The 21,094-nt window shown below is 38.4% G+C and overlaps 1 protein-coding gene across 1 annotated transcript in view; it reads right to left on the bottom strand.

The window, feature by feature from the left end:
• The window catches only part of LOC101740411 (uncharacterized), a 58,476-nt gene that overhangs the window by 12,074 nt on the left and 25,308 nt on the right, over positions 1-21,094 (bottom strand). Inside the window, exon 2 of the mRNA XM_004927092.5 lies at positions 16,090-16,182. Coding sequence (XP_004927149.1) covers positions 16,090-16,182 — 93 coding nt within the window. The remainder of the gene's footprint in view (positions 1-16,089; positions 16,183-21,094) is intronic.

The following is a 21,094-nucleotide window of genomic DNA, read 5'->3' as shown; positions in this document are numbered from 1 at the left end:
TTAGGTAGATTCCGTGCTACAAGTACTTTGAGAATCTTCCGCAGGTTTGTCCCAATTTACCCCAGAATCCCAATTTACCCCATGTCATGGTACATAAGGATTTTATATATTATGGGTGTAATTTTAAGAAAACAGGCAAAGTAAGAGTAACCCCGTTATCACGAAAAACTTGTAACTTATTTTTTTATCTAAAATTATCTCAGCATTACAAAATTAGGAATATCTATAATTGCATTAAAATTAGCCTACACATCAAATTATATTTACATTAACTCAAACTCAGTCCAAACGATTTACAATGACAAGTTGCAATTATATCTGACATTTGATGTAACAGCGCGTCATTTTGACAAGCAATGGTTGCGCAGTCGTGCTGCCATTATTGACGGTATAAACCTCAGCTTTCTGTGTTAGTATTACGTTGTCATTTAATTATGGTTTGATACGCTTCTGACTTTACTTTTACAAGTCGTCGTGGCCTAAAGGATAAGACGTCCAGTGCATTCATGCTGAGCATCGGTGTTCAAATTCCGCCGGCGGGTACCAATTTTTGTAATGAAATAACTACGTACTTAACATATGTTCACGATTGACTTCCAAATGCATTAATAAAAATTATAGATTATAATTTGCGTAATTACTGGTGGTAGGGCCTCATGTGAGTCCGCACGGGTAGGTACCACCATCCTGCCTATTTCTGCCGTGAAGCAGTAATGCGTTTCGGTTTGAAGGGTGGAGCAGCCGTTGTAACTATACTGGGACCTTAGAACTCGTATCTCAAGGTGGGTGGCGGCATTTACATTGTAGACGTCTCATATGTCAAGGTTGGGGCATTTACGTTATCGATGTCTATGGACTCCGGTAACCATTTAACCACTTAACTATGCAATAAATCAATTAAAAAACTTCAATGGTTTTGCATACAACCTGTGGACAGATTAGAAAATGTGCACTGATTTTGTCTAGTTGAAATTTCAGAAATCATTCACATTTGCCATACTAACTAGAAACTCGAGATCTAAATAGATAAGGTCCTCCGACCTTACCCCCGAAACCATAACAATAAAGTTGATTGCACAATACATTTTATAAGCACCTACGTTGACTTCCATGAATCATAGCATTATTATGTACATGTTAGATACATTAAAATTTAAGGTCGAATGTAGTGATGTTCATAAATTTAAAAAAATACAATGCTTATAAATTGCAAGAGCTAAGTATAGTCACATTGATTATTTTCATACAATAATCACGTTTGGATTGTTGAATCCTTTATATTTCAATGAAATAAACAAAGGGCGCGAAAAATTAAAAATCGTTGCTCAGATTTGGCTTTCGTCATTAATAAGCAATTAAACTTAGCAAGCTCAAAACTGGATACATAACACAATGTTTTTAATTTCGTAATCTAGGTTCACGAGAGTTCATTGTTTATTCATTGCAGCGTGCTAATTTTATTGATATGGATGACAGTTGTGTTTGAACTAGTTTCTTGTCTACCAACGTATGTCAAACAAAGTGTGTTAATTTATTCAAACAATTCAAGCATCTGTATCTTAAATGAATGTAAATATATTTAATAGCGTGACTATGCCGGGGTCTATGTCTCTTATAAAGTAAAAAAAAATCGTGTAAATACGTAAATTCTTTCACGATGAATGAAAAGCGTCAGAACCCTACTTCGACAATACGGCGCGACGCGAAAATCCTCTTATCATGGCCGCCGCTAATTACTTATGCGACCGCGACGGAGCAACGCGGATCCCTCGGATTCAGTCTGGGTGCTTTTAGATCCCTCAAGCACCGGTCTTAGTAGAACTCGTCGATTACGACGAAGAGTGCGGCGAGCGAATTAACCCATAGACACAGCCCACTGGTTTTCTTGCCGAATCTTTTCAGTGGGTCGCGGTTCCGATCCGGTGGTAGATTTTGCGAAGCACTACCCTTACTAAGGCTAGTGTTAGCGAATTCTCTGTAATTACTTATGACACGCAGATACTAACACCTTGCCTATTTCTGCCACTAAGCGAACATATGTCAGATTCTGAAGAACGAGTCCAGTAATACAAGGTGAAATCTTAGCGAGTTAATCCACCCCTCTAGATGTAGTAATAGGTATTTTTTATCGAATAATATTTTAAATCGATAAAGCAATTCGAGACGCGACGCATCTTGCATCACTATCAGTCAGTTAAACAGGTAGTCATTATGCACATATTAAATAAAAATCTAAATAAAATACACATGTTTTTTTTACTCACGACTCGTAAAAACACGTTATTTGGGGAGTCACGATTAAAAAATATGATTTCGCGGTCTGGTTCACATTAAACTGTGTTTCTGTGGTTTACCGCTTTTTTTCTATAGGTTTAACATTGTAGTGTTAATCTAACATTAGTGTAACCTTTTTATTGCTTAAAATAGGTAGACAAGGTCACGGCTCAGTCGATGTTAAGTGGCTACCGGAATTCATAGACTTCGACAACGTAAATCCCACCACACACCTTGAGACATAAGTTCTAATTCTCAGTTTTACAGTACAACGGCTGCCCCGCCCTTTAAGGCGAAATACACAACTGCTTCACCGCGGAAATAGGCAGGGTGGTGATACCGGCCCGTGCGGTCTCACAAGACGCTCCGTCACCAGTCTATTACAAAGCAAACATCTTCCGCATCAAGATACCTTCGCGTTATCATTCACACAATTTGTGGTGTGAGATAACGAGATTATCTATGAGTATAGAACAGCAGGATTGAGTCTTCTGCCATAACGTTTGACTACATTGCTCACCAGAGCCTAAATAACTTGGAACCTGTCGCTAGTTTAAAGCTTTTTAATCTTCCGATAGCTCACCGGGTGTGTTGTTTACAAGAAGCAGGCAGTCCATGACTGTGTCCCTGCGATTGATGACGTACATTAATTAAAAAACAGCTGGAAGGTATCATAAATAACAAAAGTTAAATGCGATGACCCTCGTGCGAGAAACGTATTTTAAGGTATTAGCTGAACGTATTAAAGGTTACATAAATGAAACATCCCTACTGTTTTTGTCGTCCATAACATCAACAAACCATCACGGAACTATTAACGTTATCAGTTCAGACACGATGCTCCAGACACGAGCACGAATGTCAGGTCAAGGTCCCATCTTACTTCCTCATTCCGATGATGTCCCATTGTCCGTATTCAATGTAGAACAACATAGGTTGGTTTTAGAAATATATCAAATTCAGCATACCCCCTTGCACCCTCTAACCGACATCCGATCTCCGAAAGGAGTCAGAACCTGGTCAGAGTAGGGGTTTCCCGTAGCCAACACTACAACCAGAGTGGCCGCACTACTCCGAGGACACCCGACCCAGTTGAGGCAAAATTCACCATTCCCAAATTAAGACTTTCTAACCTCAACAAAAAAGTTGACCCCGACTAAGAATCGACCCGGAACCCGATTCACCGCAGTATAGTAGCGATCGAAATACCCGATATAAGAACAACTGCACCAAATACACTTTTAAACTTACTTGATTATTTTCTGAATAATTAATCGTTGCACCTGCATCCACTAATGCCTTCTACGGTATTAGAAAATTAAGTCGTAAAAAACGCAAAAATAAAAATTCAATTACATAATTATGGTAAGGCCGGCACATGTGGTGAACCCAAATAGATTTTTTCCTTTATTTTTATTGCTTAGATGGGTGGACGATCTCACAGCCCACCTGTTGCTAAGTGGTTACCGAAGCCCATAGACGTCTACAATGTAAATGCCGCCACCTTGACATATGAGTTCAAAGGTCTCAGTATAGTTACAACAGCCACCCCATCCTTCAAACCGAAACGCATTTCTGCCTCACAGCAGAAATAGGTGGAGCGGTGGTACCCACCCGTGCGGACTCACAAGACGTCCTACCACCAGTAATTACGCAAATTATAATTTTCCGGGTTTGATTTTTATTACACGATGTTATTCCTTCACCGTGGAAGTCAATCGTGAACATATTTTGTTAAGTACGTATTTCATTAGAAAAAAATGGTACCCGCCTGCGGGATTCGAACACCATTGCATCGCTACACACGAATGCACCGGATGGACGTCTTATCCTTTAGGCCACGACGACTTCAAGATGGTGCCGACCTGTTTAAGTAACGAAGCCATCAGCTATGCGGCTTGAATAGCAAGATACTTTGTTATTCCAATGAATTTAAAATTCGACGTCCAATGTAATGTATCACACAAATGCGATATAAATAAATAACAGCTTAAAAAAACAAAAAAAAAACGCTTTTATAGAAAATCCAACTAAAAAATAGAAAATAAATTTTAATAAATTAGAATTAAAAATAGTATAAGAAAAAATGATTTTATTGTAAAAAAAGGCGTGTTTTATAAACTATTATTTATTTTTTATTTTTTAGTTGAATATCAATTTTTTCAATATATTTTTTAAATATTGAATTGTCATCGGTCCTTAATAAGTATGCCAAATTTCGAGTTAATCCAACGTTTTGAAGGGGATCAAAATCATGTTCAAAGATTACGTTACATAATAACATAATTACATACGTCTGAAGCTAATAAAAGCGTATTAAAAAGAGCATCGGTTTTAAATAATTAGATCATAATTTACGATCGAATTGAAATTAGACACGAATTCGTTAAGTCACAAGACATCGACTGTGCCCGAGCTTGCATTGTTGATCGCAATTTGTATTCATCGAAGGCGGAAATCGTTGATGTTTTCAAATAATAATATAACAAAATTAGTTTGTAATTCGTAACGTTACGTTTTGTGTTATGTTTCCTTGTCGTTATCTATTTTTGAACTAATTTTTTTGGTTCATAAAAATTTATGAGACGCATCAAGGATTTCAATGGCCTTGTTATTTTTTTTATACCTATATAGTATATATACGTTTTATATAGATGAAGTCCGTTCACATTAGGTGTGACCAATAAATAATGTAACACGAGCGATACTTAACATGATATTTAAGGTCAAATTCTCAATTGGAATAGAAGAGCGGCTATTTCGTTCTTCAAACGGAAATGTATAATTAGTTTACAGTCAAAACAGATAGAAAAGTGGTAGATATTCACAGAATATTAAATGATACGTTTCAATTAATTCTTGTATTACCTCTGGTAGATAGTCCGGCTTCGGAATCCGGAACCGGAATCAGGCTAGTGGTATTTATCCCCACCTGCTCACAATTAGCACCAGTGAATATTCATAGAACAACTACCAAATATATTTGTTAGCACTATTTAACACATTCACGTGAGCAACCTCATTTCTGAATATTGCTACGGTGGCGCACCATTTTCCCATACAAAGTTTAGCAACGTCTAAAAAGGTCCTGCCGTAATACGTATGTACGTATGATGATTTTTTTTAGGGAACGCGGCGGTGTAGGCTATGAAAATCGAATGTATTGCGGCGCTAATAATGCGCCATAGAAATTTTCCCATAAAATAGACGTCCAAAGACTTTCGGACAAAATAAATATGATAATCTAGAGGTCGTCATATTATTGCAGCATTTCATAATTTAAAAAACACGACGTTGTAAGACGTTGCTGGCGGGAACGTGTAAAGAAGAAAATGTAGGGGAGACTGGGGCAAGATGAAGTTCGGGGCAGGACGGGAAGTACGCCTCATTATCGTTAATCATTATTTGGCAATTTTTTTTTGTGATTTTGCATGATAAAATTATTAATTTTAAGAGACAAATGTATAAGTGTTACTTGTTTTCTTAAAGAATTTAATTAAAGAGTATAATTGTCTTTGTACAGCGAGTTTTGTCTTAGCTATCTCATCTTGCCCCGGCCTCCCCTAATTTTAAGTTAAAAATTACCGAACAATTACAACAAAATCCGACATATTAGCTTTCAAGAGATGTTTTATACTGGTGGTAGGACTTCACGTGAGCCCGCCCGGATGAGTACCACCCTTTTGCCTATTTCTGCCGTGAAGCAGTAATGCGTTTCGGTTTGAAGGGTGGGGCAGCCGTTGTACTGTAAAAACGGAGACTTAGAACTCATTTCTCCAGTGGCGGTATTTACGTTGTTCATATCTATGGGCTCTGGTAAGCACTTAACAGCAGGTGGGCCTTCAGCTCGTTCCCCCATCCATTATTGAATCCATATAGAGCCAATGATAAGCGAAGTATTACGATTTCTGAAATACTAGGTTGCAAACGTTAGGCGCTACGAAGACACCTTTTTTTTAGGCGCCTTGGTAAGCAGACGAGCATGTGGCCCATCTGATGATTAGTGGTTACCACCGCCCATTGACGTCAGCAATCCCAGGGGCAAAACCAAGTCGCTGTCTACAACTAAGTACTCTGCGCAAGCCCCGTTTGAAGAAGGACACATCATAGCGCTCGAGAAACACCATGGAGAAGAGTTCATTCCAGCAGATAAAGACCCTTTTAGCCTTGCCGATATCGGATAATGAAAGACGTGACTTCAGCCTATAAATTGCATTTATTAAGACCATTGACCTTTAGTGGTGAATCAATATCTGTTTAATCTGAAATTATTTTCAAGTTTTTATGACTATAATTGGCTGTTGCTTGATTAAAAAATGACTGCTTTTGGAAGTAAAGGCTACGTTACCTAGCAGGGAAAATCTACGATTTATGCTCAATAAGTATACGCCTTTTTGTCTTCTCATTATTCTAGTGCTTGGTTACACTATGAATGTTCAAGCACAGGTTCAAAGTTCCATTCCCGTTCGAAGTCAGTCTCTGCTTATTACATACATAGATACACATTATTTCATCGCAGGTTAAAATACTAACTTGTCTTTATAGAGTGTGAAACAGCTGTTTGTTTAGTTTACAGTAGGCATTAGTAGGCGGGGCTTCGAGCATTACTGATTTCCATTAGCAAACGATGACTATTTTCTATCGAGTGAGCTGTATACTCGTCTACCTATAAAACATATAAAGAGTTGGTCTTTGTGTTCTTCACTTTCATCACACAGCTACACTGGAATGAAGTTTGCGTACTTAAGGAAATACAAATTAATTAGGACCGATACATATGTAAGTATCTTAAGGTATTGTCAAAGCGCTATTTCGACAAAGCGGCGCGACACGATCATCCTCTTATTGTGGCCGCTGCTAAATACCTTTCCGACCCGACAACGCCACCGTCGCCCGAAACATGTCTTGTCGGATCCTCCGGATCTTTTCTCGGTGCTTTTAGGCCCCTCAAGCACCAGTCACCGTCGTCGTCGAACTCGTCAAAGAGCTCGACGAGTGAACTAACCCAAAAACACAGCCCACTGACTTTCTCACCGGGTCTTCTCAATGGGTTGCGATTTCGAATCGGCGGTAGATTCTGCGAAGCTACTCTTGCTAGGGCTAGTGTTAACAAACTTTCTCAGGTTGATACCGTGAGCTCACCTGCCGGTCCACGCGTAGCTGGAATAGCCCCATAGGCTACCAGCGAATAAGTAGAAAAAAATAATGAATAAATAAAAAAAGTTTTAAAATTGATTTAACGTTAAGCTTGATTTTGAATATTATTATTACTGGATAAACGAATAACACAACGTACCTGACACAAAACATTTACCAAAGTCAATAAATGGACAGTAGCGCTAACCATATTAGCCAAATTTCGTACGCAATTTAGAGAGGTAGAATAGCACTTCCCTCTTTTGAAATCCTGCTTCGAAGACAATAACATAGTAAGAGAACCAGATGCACCGTGAAAGCGCCTTTACAAAACGAATCAGTTATAAATAACGTTTATAAAATCAACACGCAATTCAGATACGAGATTTATCTGATGACCTATGCGTGTCTAAAGGTTTCTGGTTTAAATTAGGTCAGACGAATACGATTTTAATTCATATCGGTACGCGTCTTCCAATATGAAGACCAAGTTTATTGTTCTTCTTCTTCTTCTTTGTCGAATACTTCATTGCTGAAGGTCGTATCCTAGAAAGCCCTTCGTGGGTCTTTGTACCCTTATTGTTAATCGAACTAATTTTTTGTTTTGATTTTATTGACCCGGTGATGGAGTGTCTAGCGCCTATGACTGCTAGGCTATCAGTTCGATTCCTACTGCGATCAAACAACTTGCGACGAATTGTCTCTCTCTCTCTCTCTCTGTCTTAGTGAGTTTAGGTAATATCTATGTTTGTGTGCATTGAAACCTCATTAATTATCGTAGTATGAGTGCACTGGTATGATAATCAGAGAACGCTACTACTCAATTCCCCACGAGGAGAAGGTCCTATTCTAGGACACCACACACTCTAACATCTATCAACGTCATTATCCTGCCCTTCTCCCAGTCACCTGGGATCGGCGCAACATGTTTTCTCCTTCCATACTCCTCTATCATGTACCGTTTCTTTGCTCACTCCCCTCTTACACATATTGTCTTTCACGCAATCCATCCATTTCTTCTTAGTTCTAACTCTTCCTCTAATCTAATTCTAAAATTTATCAGCAAACTCCAACAAACCTATTTAAATGCCTAGATGGATGATAATCGCATCGCCCTTTTCACGATAATCAAGACGCACTTCTAACTATGTGTGAGGTTAACTAGCGAATGCGATTTTGCCTTGAACTTATTATTTACAAACTAAACTAGACATCTAAAGTGCACAGTATTTCCACTTAGTATTAAAGATCATTTTAGAATACGGCTTAATTAAAAAAAAGAAAGAATCTCAGTGTCCTAGTGGGTAGACGAGCATACGACCTACCTGGTGGTGAGTAATTACCGTCGCCCATGGAGTTTAGCAATGCCAGGGGTATAGACAAGCCGCTGCCTACAAATTATTAATTTTAATTTGTTAACTAGAACCCATAGACATCCCAAATTCAAAACAAAAGGTTTAAACCTCAATTTTCTACTACAACGTATGTATCGGCAGGACAACAGTACCTACATACTCGAGTGGACTCACAACTAGTTCAATTACGAAAATTCGTAAATATTTCCGACTTAATTTTGTTACTCGATTTTAATTTCTTATCGTGGAGATCGTTCGTGAGCGCGTGTTTTGTATTGTGACGTATTTACCTTCAGTAAAAGTCTACGTGATTTGGACCTCTGGACATGGTCGCACGAATTTACATACCCCGGGTATTCTACATTCTGTGATGTTGGCATGTATGAACACATGAACACATCTTCTAAGCGTTACTTAACTAACATAACCATTAATAAAGCATAGAATAACCTAAAATAATATCAGATTTCGTAAAATTTTCTAACCGTAACTAATGTAACTGCAAATCAAAGTAAATTTCGTATATGAAAATTAGTGTGAATGCGCGTGTTTGTTTGTTTGTTTGAGATGGATTTACTCGCGCGTCTTAAACTCTATCAAGACTCTAATTTTACTTCTAATCTTGACACTTATTTTTTTTCCTACCTATGTTCATAGCCTGTCAAGGCTATTTCAGCTTCTCCTTGACGTGTAAGTGAGATCACGGGGCTCAAACCGGAATGTTGCTAACACCGGCCCTAGCACGAGCAGTTCTTCGCAGAATCTACCACCGGGTTGGAAACGCGACCCATTGAGAAAATCTGGCGAGAAACTCAGTGGGCTGTCATGCACACTGGGCTGTGTCTATAGCCTAATTCACTCGTCGAGCCCTTCGTCGCACCGGTAATGGATTGGGAGGATCCGTAATGAGTGACACTGCAATGAAAGTGTAGTACCATCAATACATAGTACCATCAACGTCCAACAGATGGTACCATTAACATTAACAAACGGATGTACTTTTTACACATTCAGAGAGATGTCACAGTGGAACATGGCCTAGTTTAACATGTAACAAACAATATTAATAAGGCCAAGGATCCACATGTATTAGGAGCGTCTTATGCGGCGAACTCTTCACGAAAATCTGTTTGGTTAAATGCCTTTTAAAACCGTGTAACAGTAATTAAGTGTATCTGTAAGACATTCTCAATACAATTCTGAGGTGACAACACTTTACCTTGACCCGAGACGGGGTCGAAAACGGTTCTACATAGGCCAATTAAAAACGATTGTTATATGATCATTTACACCGAGATGTACACATAAAGATAGAACTAAATACCTTTTAAGCATGCTTTTATGTATGTTTGCGTGCTATAGAATCTTTGAACGTCATTTTCGCATACTGAAAGACGTGTTGTTTTGAAAATTTACACACGCGTCAAGGACCGATGACAAAATAACAACTTTATGGCTAGAAACAGTGCTCGACCAACAGTCCGCAGTGACCGATACGGAACGTATGAAAACAGTGTAAAACGGAGCGTTACGATGTGAGTGACAGAAAGCGGTAAGAAAGGGAAGAGAATGACAGAGAAAGGAAGATGGCGAAGACGGTTAAAAAATGAGTAAGCCGTAATAAAAGTGTTAATTAATATTTAATTATTATTATAACAGAAGATTTTGGAACAGTGGAAGTTTTATTTTATGCGCTGCGATCTCTAATTCTGCAGATCTATATTTTTTCCTACTTGCTGCAACTAGCCTCGAAAGGTGTACTAGCTTCGCTGGTTTCGGTAGGCAGCGGCTTGGCTCTGCCCCTGGCATTGCTGAAGTCCATGGGCGACGGTAACCAATCATCTTCAGGTGGGCCGCATGCTCGTCTGCCTACTAGGGCAATAAAAAAAAAATAAAAAAATGTGTAGGCGAGATCACGGGTCTCAGCCTGGAAGACTTTCCGAAAATCATATTAGAGGACATCACACCGCGCTATATACTACGAATTTCAGCAAAGCCAAAAAGGTCTAACTTGAGAATTAAATTAAATTCGATTTATATAGCCATAACAGTAAACATTAAAGAAAGTTGAACGCGTCTTTGCGCGGTCTCAATGAAAACGCAAGTATGAAACCTGAGCTGCTGTTTCATTAATGAGCGGAGCGGATTTTTTAAGAGGTCCGAAAATAACAAAACGTTCCGGTGTACCTTCCATTTTAGTATAACCGAGATCGATTGATTTTATCATGTATATTATGTATAGAAAATCCTTTGAAACATACGTATTAATTTGAACTAGTGGTCGCCCAGTGATCGAAATTTGACTATAATTAATTTATATTAAAAGATTAAAAATGATTATGGTTCTATTGTCAAAGACTATTTAACCTTCTACAATTACAGATTTCGCCAAGGCTACACTATAGATAAATAATATTAATGAGAAACAGTATTAATCTATTCTCAATTAGACCACAGACTTTAACAATAAATAAAAGAGTATATATGGATATGCGTGTCAAATGGTAGTGTGTGTAATGTTTTTTTTTTAAATGATTTCATGTTTTTTATGCATAATTTTAAAGAAAAATTAGCATTCTGCACTCCTTCTCTATAAGTGTAGGAAATTTGATACTCCTCCGTCCGCGCAATTTTCGTTAAAAGGGGTACACAGTTTTTGCTTTACGTATTACTATATAGATTTATCTTTTAAATGTGAACCCAAAAACAGCTGTATACAATAATCGCTTTCGCTCATGAGCGTGACGCTGCGGCACCGTTATGTAAGCCAGTAAAGGTCAAGGCGAGAGAACTGGCTCATCGTGTTCTCGAATTATATTTTAAATTTTAGATCATTCCGTACAAGGTATGGTTTTGTACGTGTTTTTTTCACAGGCCTGCCTATTTCGTTCATCTCATGCCGTCATCTCGTTTTTACCATCACACCGCCCGCCATCGGAGTAGAGTTCATCCATACTACCTGGAGCCACTGCGGTCATCCACAGTGCGTTTCTAGAGGTCTTTTTTGCCACGTACTATCCGACTATAGAATGAGCTCCCCTCCACGGTGTTTCCCGAGCGCTATGACATGTCCTTCTTCAAACGAGGCTTGTGGTATTAAGCAGTAGGCAGCGGCTTGGCTCTTCCCCTGGCATTGCTGAAGTCCATGGGTGACGGTAACCACTCACCATCAGGTGGGCCGTGTGCTCGTCTGACTACAAGGGATATAAAAAAAAGTGTGATAAGAAGTAATGATGCGTTCCTCTTTATATAGCGGGGTACGACGGTCCTTAAACTTAGACTCGTAGTGTTTTAAGATGTCATGCACTTTTTCCCTACCTATGCTAATAGCCTTGAGATACCATATTAGCGTTACCTAAGCGTGTAGGTGAGCTTTCGGGGCTGAAACAGGAGGTGTTGCCAACACTCGCCCTAGCAAGAGCCGTACTTCGCAGAATCTACCACCGGATCGGAAACGCGACCCACTGAGAAGATCCGGCGAGAAACTCAGTGGGCTGTCATCCACACCGATCGTTCGTGGATCACCTTAATAACCATAAAGTCGAATCTATAGTGAAAAATCTGTTTTACGAACTCGTGGGTAGTTTGGTTTGTATGCTTCTGTAGTAAGTAAATTAGTCTAGTTAATGTAATCTCATTCTAAACAAATTGCGATTTCAAAAATAAGAAATACATACACGCTCTGAACAAAAAAGAAGAAATAATTTTTAATTACGACTAGCTTATTCTACAGCTTTATAAAGACCACTAGATTTTTAAAGTATCATACAAGTATAATTTGATTCTGGTAAATAAATATAAATAAATATTTACTGACAACCACGCCACGTAAACTGGTCCCGTGGTAAGTTCGTAAAGAACTAGTGTTACAAGTACCAGATAACGGAAATAAATGTAAGATTTTTATTATACACATACATATATTTAATATACATCCATAACCCTGGAAAAGACATTTTATATTATTCATACAAAATATCTTCCCTTGGCGGGATTCGAACCCGCGACCACCTTGTGTAGTGACCATGTCACTTACCACTACACCAGACCGCCGTCAAATAAACGGCAAAAATATAAAATAAACAATCAATTTTTACTATGGCAGTTAATGTGATTGTTTTTTTTTGCCATTATAGGCAGACGAGCATAAAGCCCATCACATTGTAAGTAGATACCGCTACTTATGGACATCAGCAAGACTAGGATCATAACCAAGCCGCTCTCTACCGCTAAGTACTTTCCACGAAACTCGGTTGAGGAAAAACATGTCATAATGCGCATGCGCTCGGGAAACACCTTGAAGAGTAGTTCATTCCAAAGAAGGATGGTTCGTAGCACAAAAATTAACTATAAAATGGCTATTACTTCCATTAGGACCAATTATGGTAGGAAGATTTAATTTGACAATCTGAATACCCGGTCGCAAAGAATCAAATAGGTCACAAATAATTCAGTATATCTAAAAATCATGGACACGGGGTGCCGCAGACAGTCATCCAAAATTTTATTGCAATGATCTACAATTGACTACTCACGCGGAGTTTGTAAATCCACAAAACATACAGAAACACCTCACAACCATTTATCGACTAGTCCAGCGGCTCTCAAACACCTTATCGCGACACATTAGTGTATCGCAAAACCTCTGTCAAGTGTGTCCCGAATTTACTGATAACATATTTTGTATTTAAGATGCCCGGAAGATATATGCATCTGTAGGGTACATATGAGTAAATATAAAACTCCTTATTTAATGTTATCTGTAGAACTACGTTTATTAAACAAATACTGTAATAAAGTAAATGAACCTAAAAGTAGGTTGTTACTTGAACTATAAAAAAAAAGTAGTAAGTATACAAAGGTGTCGCGAATTGGCAAATAAAATAGTATGTAATCTTTGCTGAATAAAAAGTTTGAGGACCGCTTAACTAGCATTGCCTCAGAGCTAGAAGTGCTGTAACCAAACTCGACAATTTTTACAGCAAATAAAAATTAGCGTAAACAATTTAATAAAACACGGAACGATCAGTTCTGCCTTACGAAAGCATTAACAATATACAGAAACATTTCCCATCGTGTAGACCGCGGACTCAATTTCTTATGAAATGAAGAAACATGTAGACGATTTAAAATGGAAAATGGTATAGGGGCATTAGAACCCTTCGAAATCCTTCGTGCAATATAAAACCAAATCCTTTACGTGAATCGTATTGTTTGCCCGCACTGGTAGATACCACCATCCTGCCTAGGAGTCTGCCGCTAAGTAGCCATGTGCTCCTGACAAAAAAGTGGGACTGTTAAACAAAAAATGGCATTTGCGCTTAAATTAAGGTAATTCATGTTGTGATGTCTACGGGCTGTGAGTGCGCTCACTCAAATATGCAATACATTTATTTTAAACAAAACACCAAAGCGTATTACGCCTGCACCAGTATCTCCAAGATCACGGGTTGTTGTAACGATACAATGACGTTCACACGGCTACCGTTGCTAAACCCGGCCGAACTCTAAACGTAATCGACAATGTTATCTCGCATTATTCTGAGATTCCGCGCGATTCAGTCGCAGATAGCCCTGGCCTATATCATTGAAGGTGTCTTTGACGACTTATTCTATCATAGGTAAATTAAAACATAAGTCGTCGTGGCCTAAAGAATAAGACGTCCGGTGCATTCGTATGTAGCGATGCATCGGTGTTCGAATCCCGCCGGCAGGTACCAATTTTTCCAATAAAATACGTACTGAACAAATTGTCACGTTTGCCGAACAATATCGTGCAATAAAAGGCCAACCCGCAAAGTTATAATTTGCGTAGTTACTGGTGGTATGACGTCTTGTGATACGGGAAGATAACACCACACTGCCTATTTCTGCCGTAAAGTAGTAATGCGTTTCGATTTGAAAGGCGGAACAGCCGATCTACTGATAAAAGTGAGACCTTAGAACTCATGTCTCAAGGTGGGTGGCGGCATTTACGTTGTAGATGTCTATGGGCATCGGCAACCACTTGACACAAGGTGGGCCGTGAGCTCGTCCATCCATCTAAGCAAGAAACAAATGCTACTTCGCGTCAATACCACCGTTACCATCATCACGGATTATCGTGCACTTTTGCAAGCCCGGGAGAGAACTCCCTGCCTAGGAAGGCAGGGGTGATTGAGTGGGGCATGGTAGGCGCCGGCAACTACACTATCGATTGCAGCAGGCGACCACTATTGACGCCCTAAGTATGTCCTAAAGCTTTTGATTCCCTTCCGTGTTTCTGGACGCTGCTGCCGCACTCGTTTGCTCTTTTTCGTTATCCTATACGAGGCGATATCCTCACACGCTTCAATAATCAACATACTAAGCTGGGGCATTGTGGCATTTGTCCATATTTATTTGGGGGCATTTATCCATACAACAGAAACACAATATCGTGTCTCATAAAATAGTCATAAACTACTACATATTATGTGTGTTCTTTGGTTTGTGCGCTTCGTAAACACAATCGATCTTTACAAGATAACCTATTATGAAGACGAATTAATTTGTGTAGAATTTAACGATTATAATATAACAACGATTTTTGTGCATTTAAAATATAATCTGATCAAAGAACTATGTATAATAATTATAACAAGGAAGTGCTCTATTATGTGTAATTAATACCAATTTTAATTGTTATTTATTGTTCTACGTGGAGGAAGATCTTCGAGAAATAGATCTATTAAAAATATCGTTAATCTTTTGTTTTAAATTATTTTCCATTTCAATACCCCATTTTCGTTGGATAATTGAGGTTTTTGTTTCTTGATAATTAACGGATTCTACGGTCTGAATACTGCATTCATTTACTGGTGCCGAACCGTGTGAGTTCCATGTGGGTTAGTTAACGTGGGTTTCGATTCGAAGTCCAAATTATCCTATAACCCATTGAAACAAACACTCTTTGGTGTTAACGAAAAAGTAAAGATCAGAAACTGCACTTATATTTTTGCCTTCGGATCCAAGCATTTACGCCTCACCTGACCGTGAGTCGCAAAACAATCACACATTAGTTTGGAGGGTGAGACAGCCTCCTCATGATTCAGTCATGAGGACTCAAGATGAACCACTGTGTTCCAATAGAACATCACACCAAAAGCGCTGGCGAAAAAACTCAGCGGACTTTGTTTTTAATACGCCTTTTTAGCTTCATGCATTTTACTGATAATAGGACCTCTTGTGAGTCCGCATGGGTGGGTACCACAACCCCACCTATTTCTGCCGTGAAGCAGTAACGCGTTTTGGTTTGAAGGGTGGGGCAGCGTATCCGAATATCGTAATATACAACTGCTCCTACCTGGCATCCCGTCTCCATGTCAGCGTAGTATCCCGCTGCTCGTCCTCGACACGTGAAGCTGGTGGGTGGTATCTTCACCTGAGGAGTGTCACTCTGGAACAAAGATATTACTGTATCAAAGTTATGTCAAGGTTCGCCCGATGATCGAAATCCTACCCTAATCACTGACGATTCGATATTTAGATTAATTTCTTATACTACAGTTTCTGTTTTATTTTGATAGTGACATTTTGAAAAATATACATAATAGTATTCTTTACATCGCGTGCCCTGCGAAAACTATTGATGATAGAATAAAATATAATAATGTACTACGACTTTGTAGAACACATTATTATTTACAAAAAGTGTCGCGACAGCATATTATTTCTAAGCGTTATAGTTATGCCACAATAAGTGTTCTTTTATTTTAAAAAATAAAACAACGTCAGATATCGTTGAAATTTTTGTTAAAGACCCGAGCGGAGCCGGAGCGGGCCGCTAATAGTTTATAAAATTAAAGTATCTTTTATTCCAGAAAGGAAAAATTTACCCTTTCCATCCCTTTTAAATCAAGCGCATACATTAAAGTATTAAAATCGAAAAACAAAAAAATTACAATTCCTCAGTTACATTTTTGGTGTTTACCAAAAAACAATAATTTTGGATTAAACCATTTCAATTCTAAAGGCGCGATATTGTAAGCACCACTCTCTTCTTATAAAAGGAAATTTAAGCAAACGGATCGTGGAAGTCTATGAAGGTATTGTATGCAGTTACTTAGTAGCCGACACACATTCAACTCGCTCGATCAACCCCTAGGCAAAGAAAGTATATTGGTTACAACATTATGGTGTCATTTCGGTATATTTTACAAGAATAATTCCTGATACAATTGCGAACTAAACTGGCTCCAATTACTGCCGCACCCTTCTCTTCCTGGTCTTGCTAAATGCAGTCCGTTCCCCAGCTGATAAGTTCTGGCTATTTAGCAATAAGCATACAGTTTTATTCTGATGCTTCACATTAAATGCTTAATGCACAAGAAAAAAAGTATTACTAGAAGAAGTAAAGTCCCTTCAGTAAAAATAAACGAGAGAATAAGAGTTATGGCATCTAAAATCTAATTTCGATTGTTTACATCAGGAAAAGAAAGCTAAAAATTTCCTTAAAAAGCTAAAGCTTTCCAATTCTTACACAAATTCAGCTGTTTTTCTTAGGTAAAACCAATAAAATTGTTCCGCAGGCTTAAATTTTCATATACAATGCATTATTTGATATATTTCATTGAAAAATATACACAACACTTAAAAAACTAGCTTAACCTGATTCATCTTGGCTTTTGGGGTGAATCGGGGAACGTATGGGGACAATAGAGTTTTTCGATAGGGGTGGCACCACGGAATAGACGTGGGTGGCACTGTTTAGTTGTTAGGTAGGTAGTTTAGGTAATTAATACCTTTAGGTAATTAGTAACTTTAGGTAATTAACTTTTCAATAGCTTTAATCAGTTACAAAGCTCTGATGACTAAATTAAACTATTTAATATTCATAAACACTAAATAAAAGTCATTTTCTATTCAACAAATTTAAATCTCACAAAAGCATTGTGACAACCAAGATCTATTCCCTATTCTACCTTTAGTCCCTATTCCCTCCAATCTACGATACTAACGCCGTAATGATTGACTCAGTGGTGCAGTAGTTAGAGCCTGTTGTGCCGAGGGTCGTGAGTTCGATTCCCACATCGGGCAAATATTCGTGTGATGAAATAGTTTTTTTGTTCTTTGTCTGGATGTTTATTATCATATGTATATATATTTAAACGTATACAATTATGTATATTCGTCTAAAAATATAAATGTGAAAATTTGTATTAATTGTTTATCAATTACACAAAAATGGCAAAAGGGATTTGAATGAAATTTCGCAGATAGATAGCCTGTAAGTCAAGACAAAGAAGATACTTTTTATCATGGTAACTAAATGAAACGGGCAACACCGGGTATAGCTGCTTTAGTAAATACGAAAACATACCCTAGTTCGTGATTCTATGGTAACAACGTGCCTACGAGCCGTCTGATTATTCATAGACCAGAGAGTGACACAAGCAATTATCTATCCAGAATAAAGGCAACGAATTTCATTATTTCTGAATTACAAAATGAACGCAGGTAAAATTTCGATTCACGTCTAGTCTTCTATATATATAAAAATGAATTGCTGTTCGTTAGTTTCGCTAAAACTCGAGAACCTGCTGGACCGATTTGAATAATTTTAGTCTTGAATTATTTGTGGAAGTCCAGAGAAGGTTATAAAGGTAGATAAATATGAAAATGCTCGGAATAATATAAAAACAAACAATTTTGTTTTTCCTTTGATGTGTCCCCCGTCGGACGGATTCCGTTTATTTGCTTTAAGTTTATTTTATACAAAAGTTTAGGTCTTTTATTTATCGATTGAGACACTACGAAGTCTGCCGGGTCAGCTAGTGCTTAATAAAACTTTCTTAGCTACGAAATAAGTACAAAACCTTCTCTTCCTGTACTTGCGCAATGCTCTTTGTCCGAGTTGCGTAGACTTAACCAGCCATTCTTTGTGTTAGTGCTTCCTAGATTAAGTGATAACACATGTTTTTATCCACGGAACGCGTGTTTTGTTCCTTCGGTTGAGAGCGGAAATTACCGAAACTTTCCGGTAGTTTTTTTTCCACAACATATTTATCTGAATTGTTGGTCTGGTAAGATAAAATTTTAAAATTTATCAAGTGAACTTATATTTTCAAACAACGCACTATACCTACTGTGGTATTTTAGTACATATGTACACATATATCTAAACCCGGAACCGTTGACATTCTCTCTGTTTTATTATACTTAGATAAATTATTTTATTGCATAGCTATTGCATAACATTCAATGAGTAAGCACTCAAAACCTACGAATTTAATTTGATTTATTTTTTATTTATTGCATATAATATGAATAGACGAGCTAAAAGCCCACCTGGTGCTGGCCCAAATGGTTACCGGAGCACATAGACATCTACAACGTAAATGCCGCCACCTACCTTGAGATATAAGTTCTAAGGTCTCAGTATACTCGTAGTTACCACGACTGCCCCACCCTTCAAGCCGAGCGTTACTGCTTCGCAGCAGAAATAGGCAGAGCGGTGGTTCCTACCCGTGGGGACTCACAAGAGGTCCTACCACTAGTAATTTGTATGAATTAGGTGCTATTGTCCTGCTTACTTCTGCTGCGATGCAGTCGAGCCTTCCAGTTCCTTATTGTGTATTTAAAAAGGCTTAAGATGACGTTACGCATTGTTTATAATAAATCATATCTCGTGATAGCAGCGACCTACTTCACAACATATAACAATATCAGAGGCGTTCTCGTTTAAGCATCACTAATTTAAAAAAAATGCGAATCTAAAATCATATACCTACCGGCCTCACCATTTACTAATATATAATAACTACTAACATATTCAACTAATATATTCAACAAGGAACATAGATGGATACCTTTCAATGATTCTAAGCGCTTCGTACGGGTATAGTGAATGCATTACTCATAACATGTTGAGTAGAAGGCACGGCGTAGCAAATTCGAACGAATGTGTGTAAGCCTGTGACCCAAGCTGAATCATTTCTCATTTTCGACGGCTACGTGTATACTAAATTATTATGTTTTGGTTAAAATAATCCTACTGCGTGTCCATGGTTCACTTCCTCCTCCTTCAATCGATCGCTCATTGCTGAGCATCGTGATGCGCCCGCCTGTGACCTTTTTTGTGATTTTTAGCCACTTATGTCGGTCTTTTTTTGTTGTTGTAGATGTTTTCCTACCTATTCTAGTAACCTCAAGAAGGGGTTATTTTAGATTTACCGAACTAGTGGGTGAGCTCATGGGGCTCAAACCTGACGTTGTTGCTAACACGAACCCTAGCAAGAGCAGTGCTTCGCAGAATCTACCACCGGATCGGAAACGCGACCCACTGAGAAGATCCGGCGAGAAACTCAGTGGGCTGTGTCTGTGGATTAATTTACTCGCCGAGCCCTTCGTCGCAAGTGATGGGTTCGACGAGAACGATGACCGTTGCTTGAGGTACCTAACAGCACCGTTAATGTACCAGGAGGATCCGAAATGACATATTTTGCATGACGTCGACTGATTACCATTCGGTCCGTAGGATCGGGAATGTCGTATATCGCTCAGTGGCACAGTGAAGTGCGTGGCTCAGTCGCGTGTACAGATGCTCGGACACTTGGTCACTCCATCTTTTACGGTTCCGACCTCTGGATCGTCTTACATCCACTTTACCCATCACTATGACTCTCTTCATGGTTCACTTAATTCCTCATTATTCTTTTCGAGTTTAATGGACATGTGTCATATCGTACCTGAATTTTTAAAAATGGTGCGCGTGCAACTTCTACAAGTGAAAGAAGTGAAACTTCTTTAACGGCGTGTAGCATTATGGCTTTCTTCATTTTTCATCGCTAAATAAATTTTCTTTTGTAGTGGGGAATGCTGTGTTTCCCTCTCTCCACGGTCGAGTGGTTCCCGAGACGCTCTATCTATTTTCTCACTCTCATTCTTCCTAAATTGTATCTTTTCTCTGTAGCCGTAACGAATCTTTTGCGAGTTAAATTTTACTCCCAACGTGCCTAAGAAGTTTCACTTCGAAAACGGATCTATACCTCAAATTAATCGAAAAATACTTTTACTAAGCCAGGCTTTTTTATTTGAATATTTATATTTATATTTTTTATTTGATTTTTCTTTTCCTCCTTTTTATTTGAAGTCATCCTGCTCTAAAACATAAGACTCATGTACCTACTCATAACAAGTCATACTATTATACCGGTGTTTGAATCCCGCCGTGGTCACCAAACTTTCTAAGGAATAACTTCGCAATACGACTTCCACAATCAAAGAGCTACACCGCGTAATAAACTGAAACATTTATTACGTAAAAAAAATAAGCCAGGGCCCATCCGTATGGTTTCTTCTCGGAAACC

The sequence above is a fragment of the Bombyx mori genome, chromosome 23, assembly GCF_030269925.1.
Source record: "Bombyx mori chromosome 23, ASM3026992v2".
Classification (NCBI taxonomy): Eukaryota; Metazoa; Arthropoda; class Insecta; order Lepidoptera; family Bombycidae; genus Bombyx; species Bombyx mori.
The sequence above is the reverse complement of the archived record's forward strand: the minus strand, read 5'-3'. Positions and strand labels throughout refer to the sequence as shown.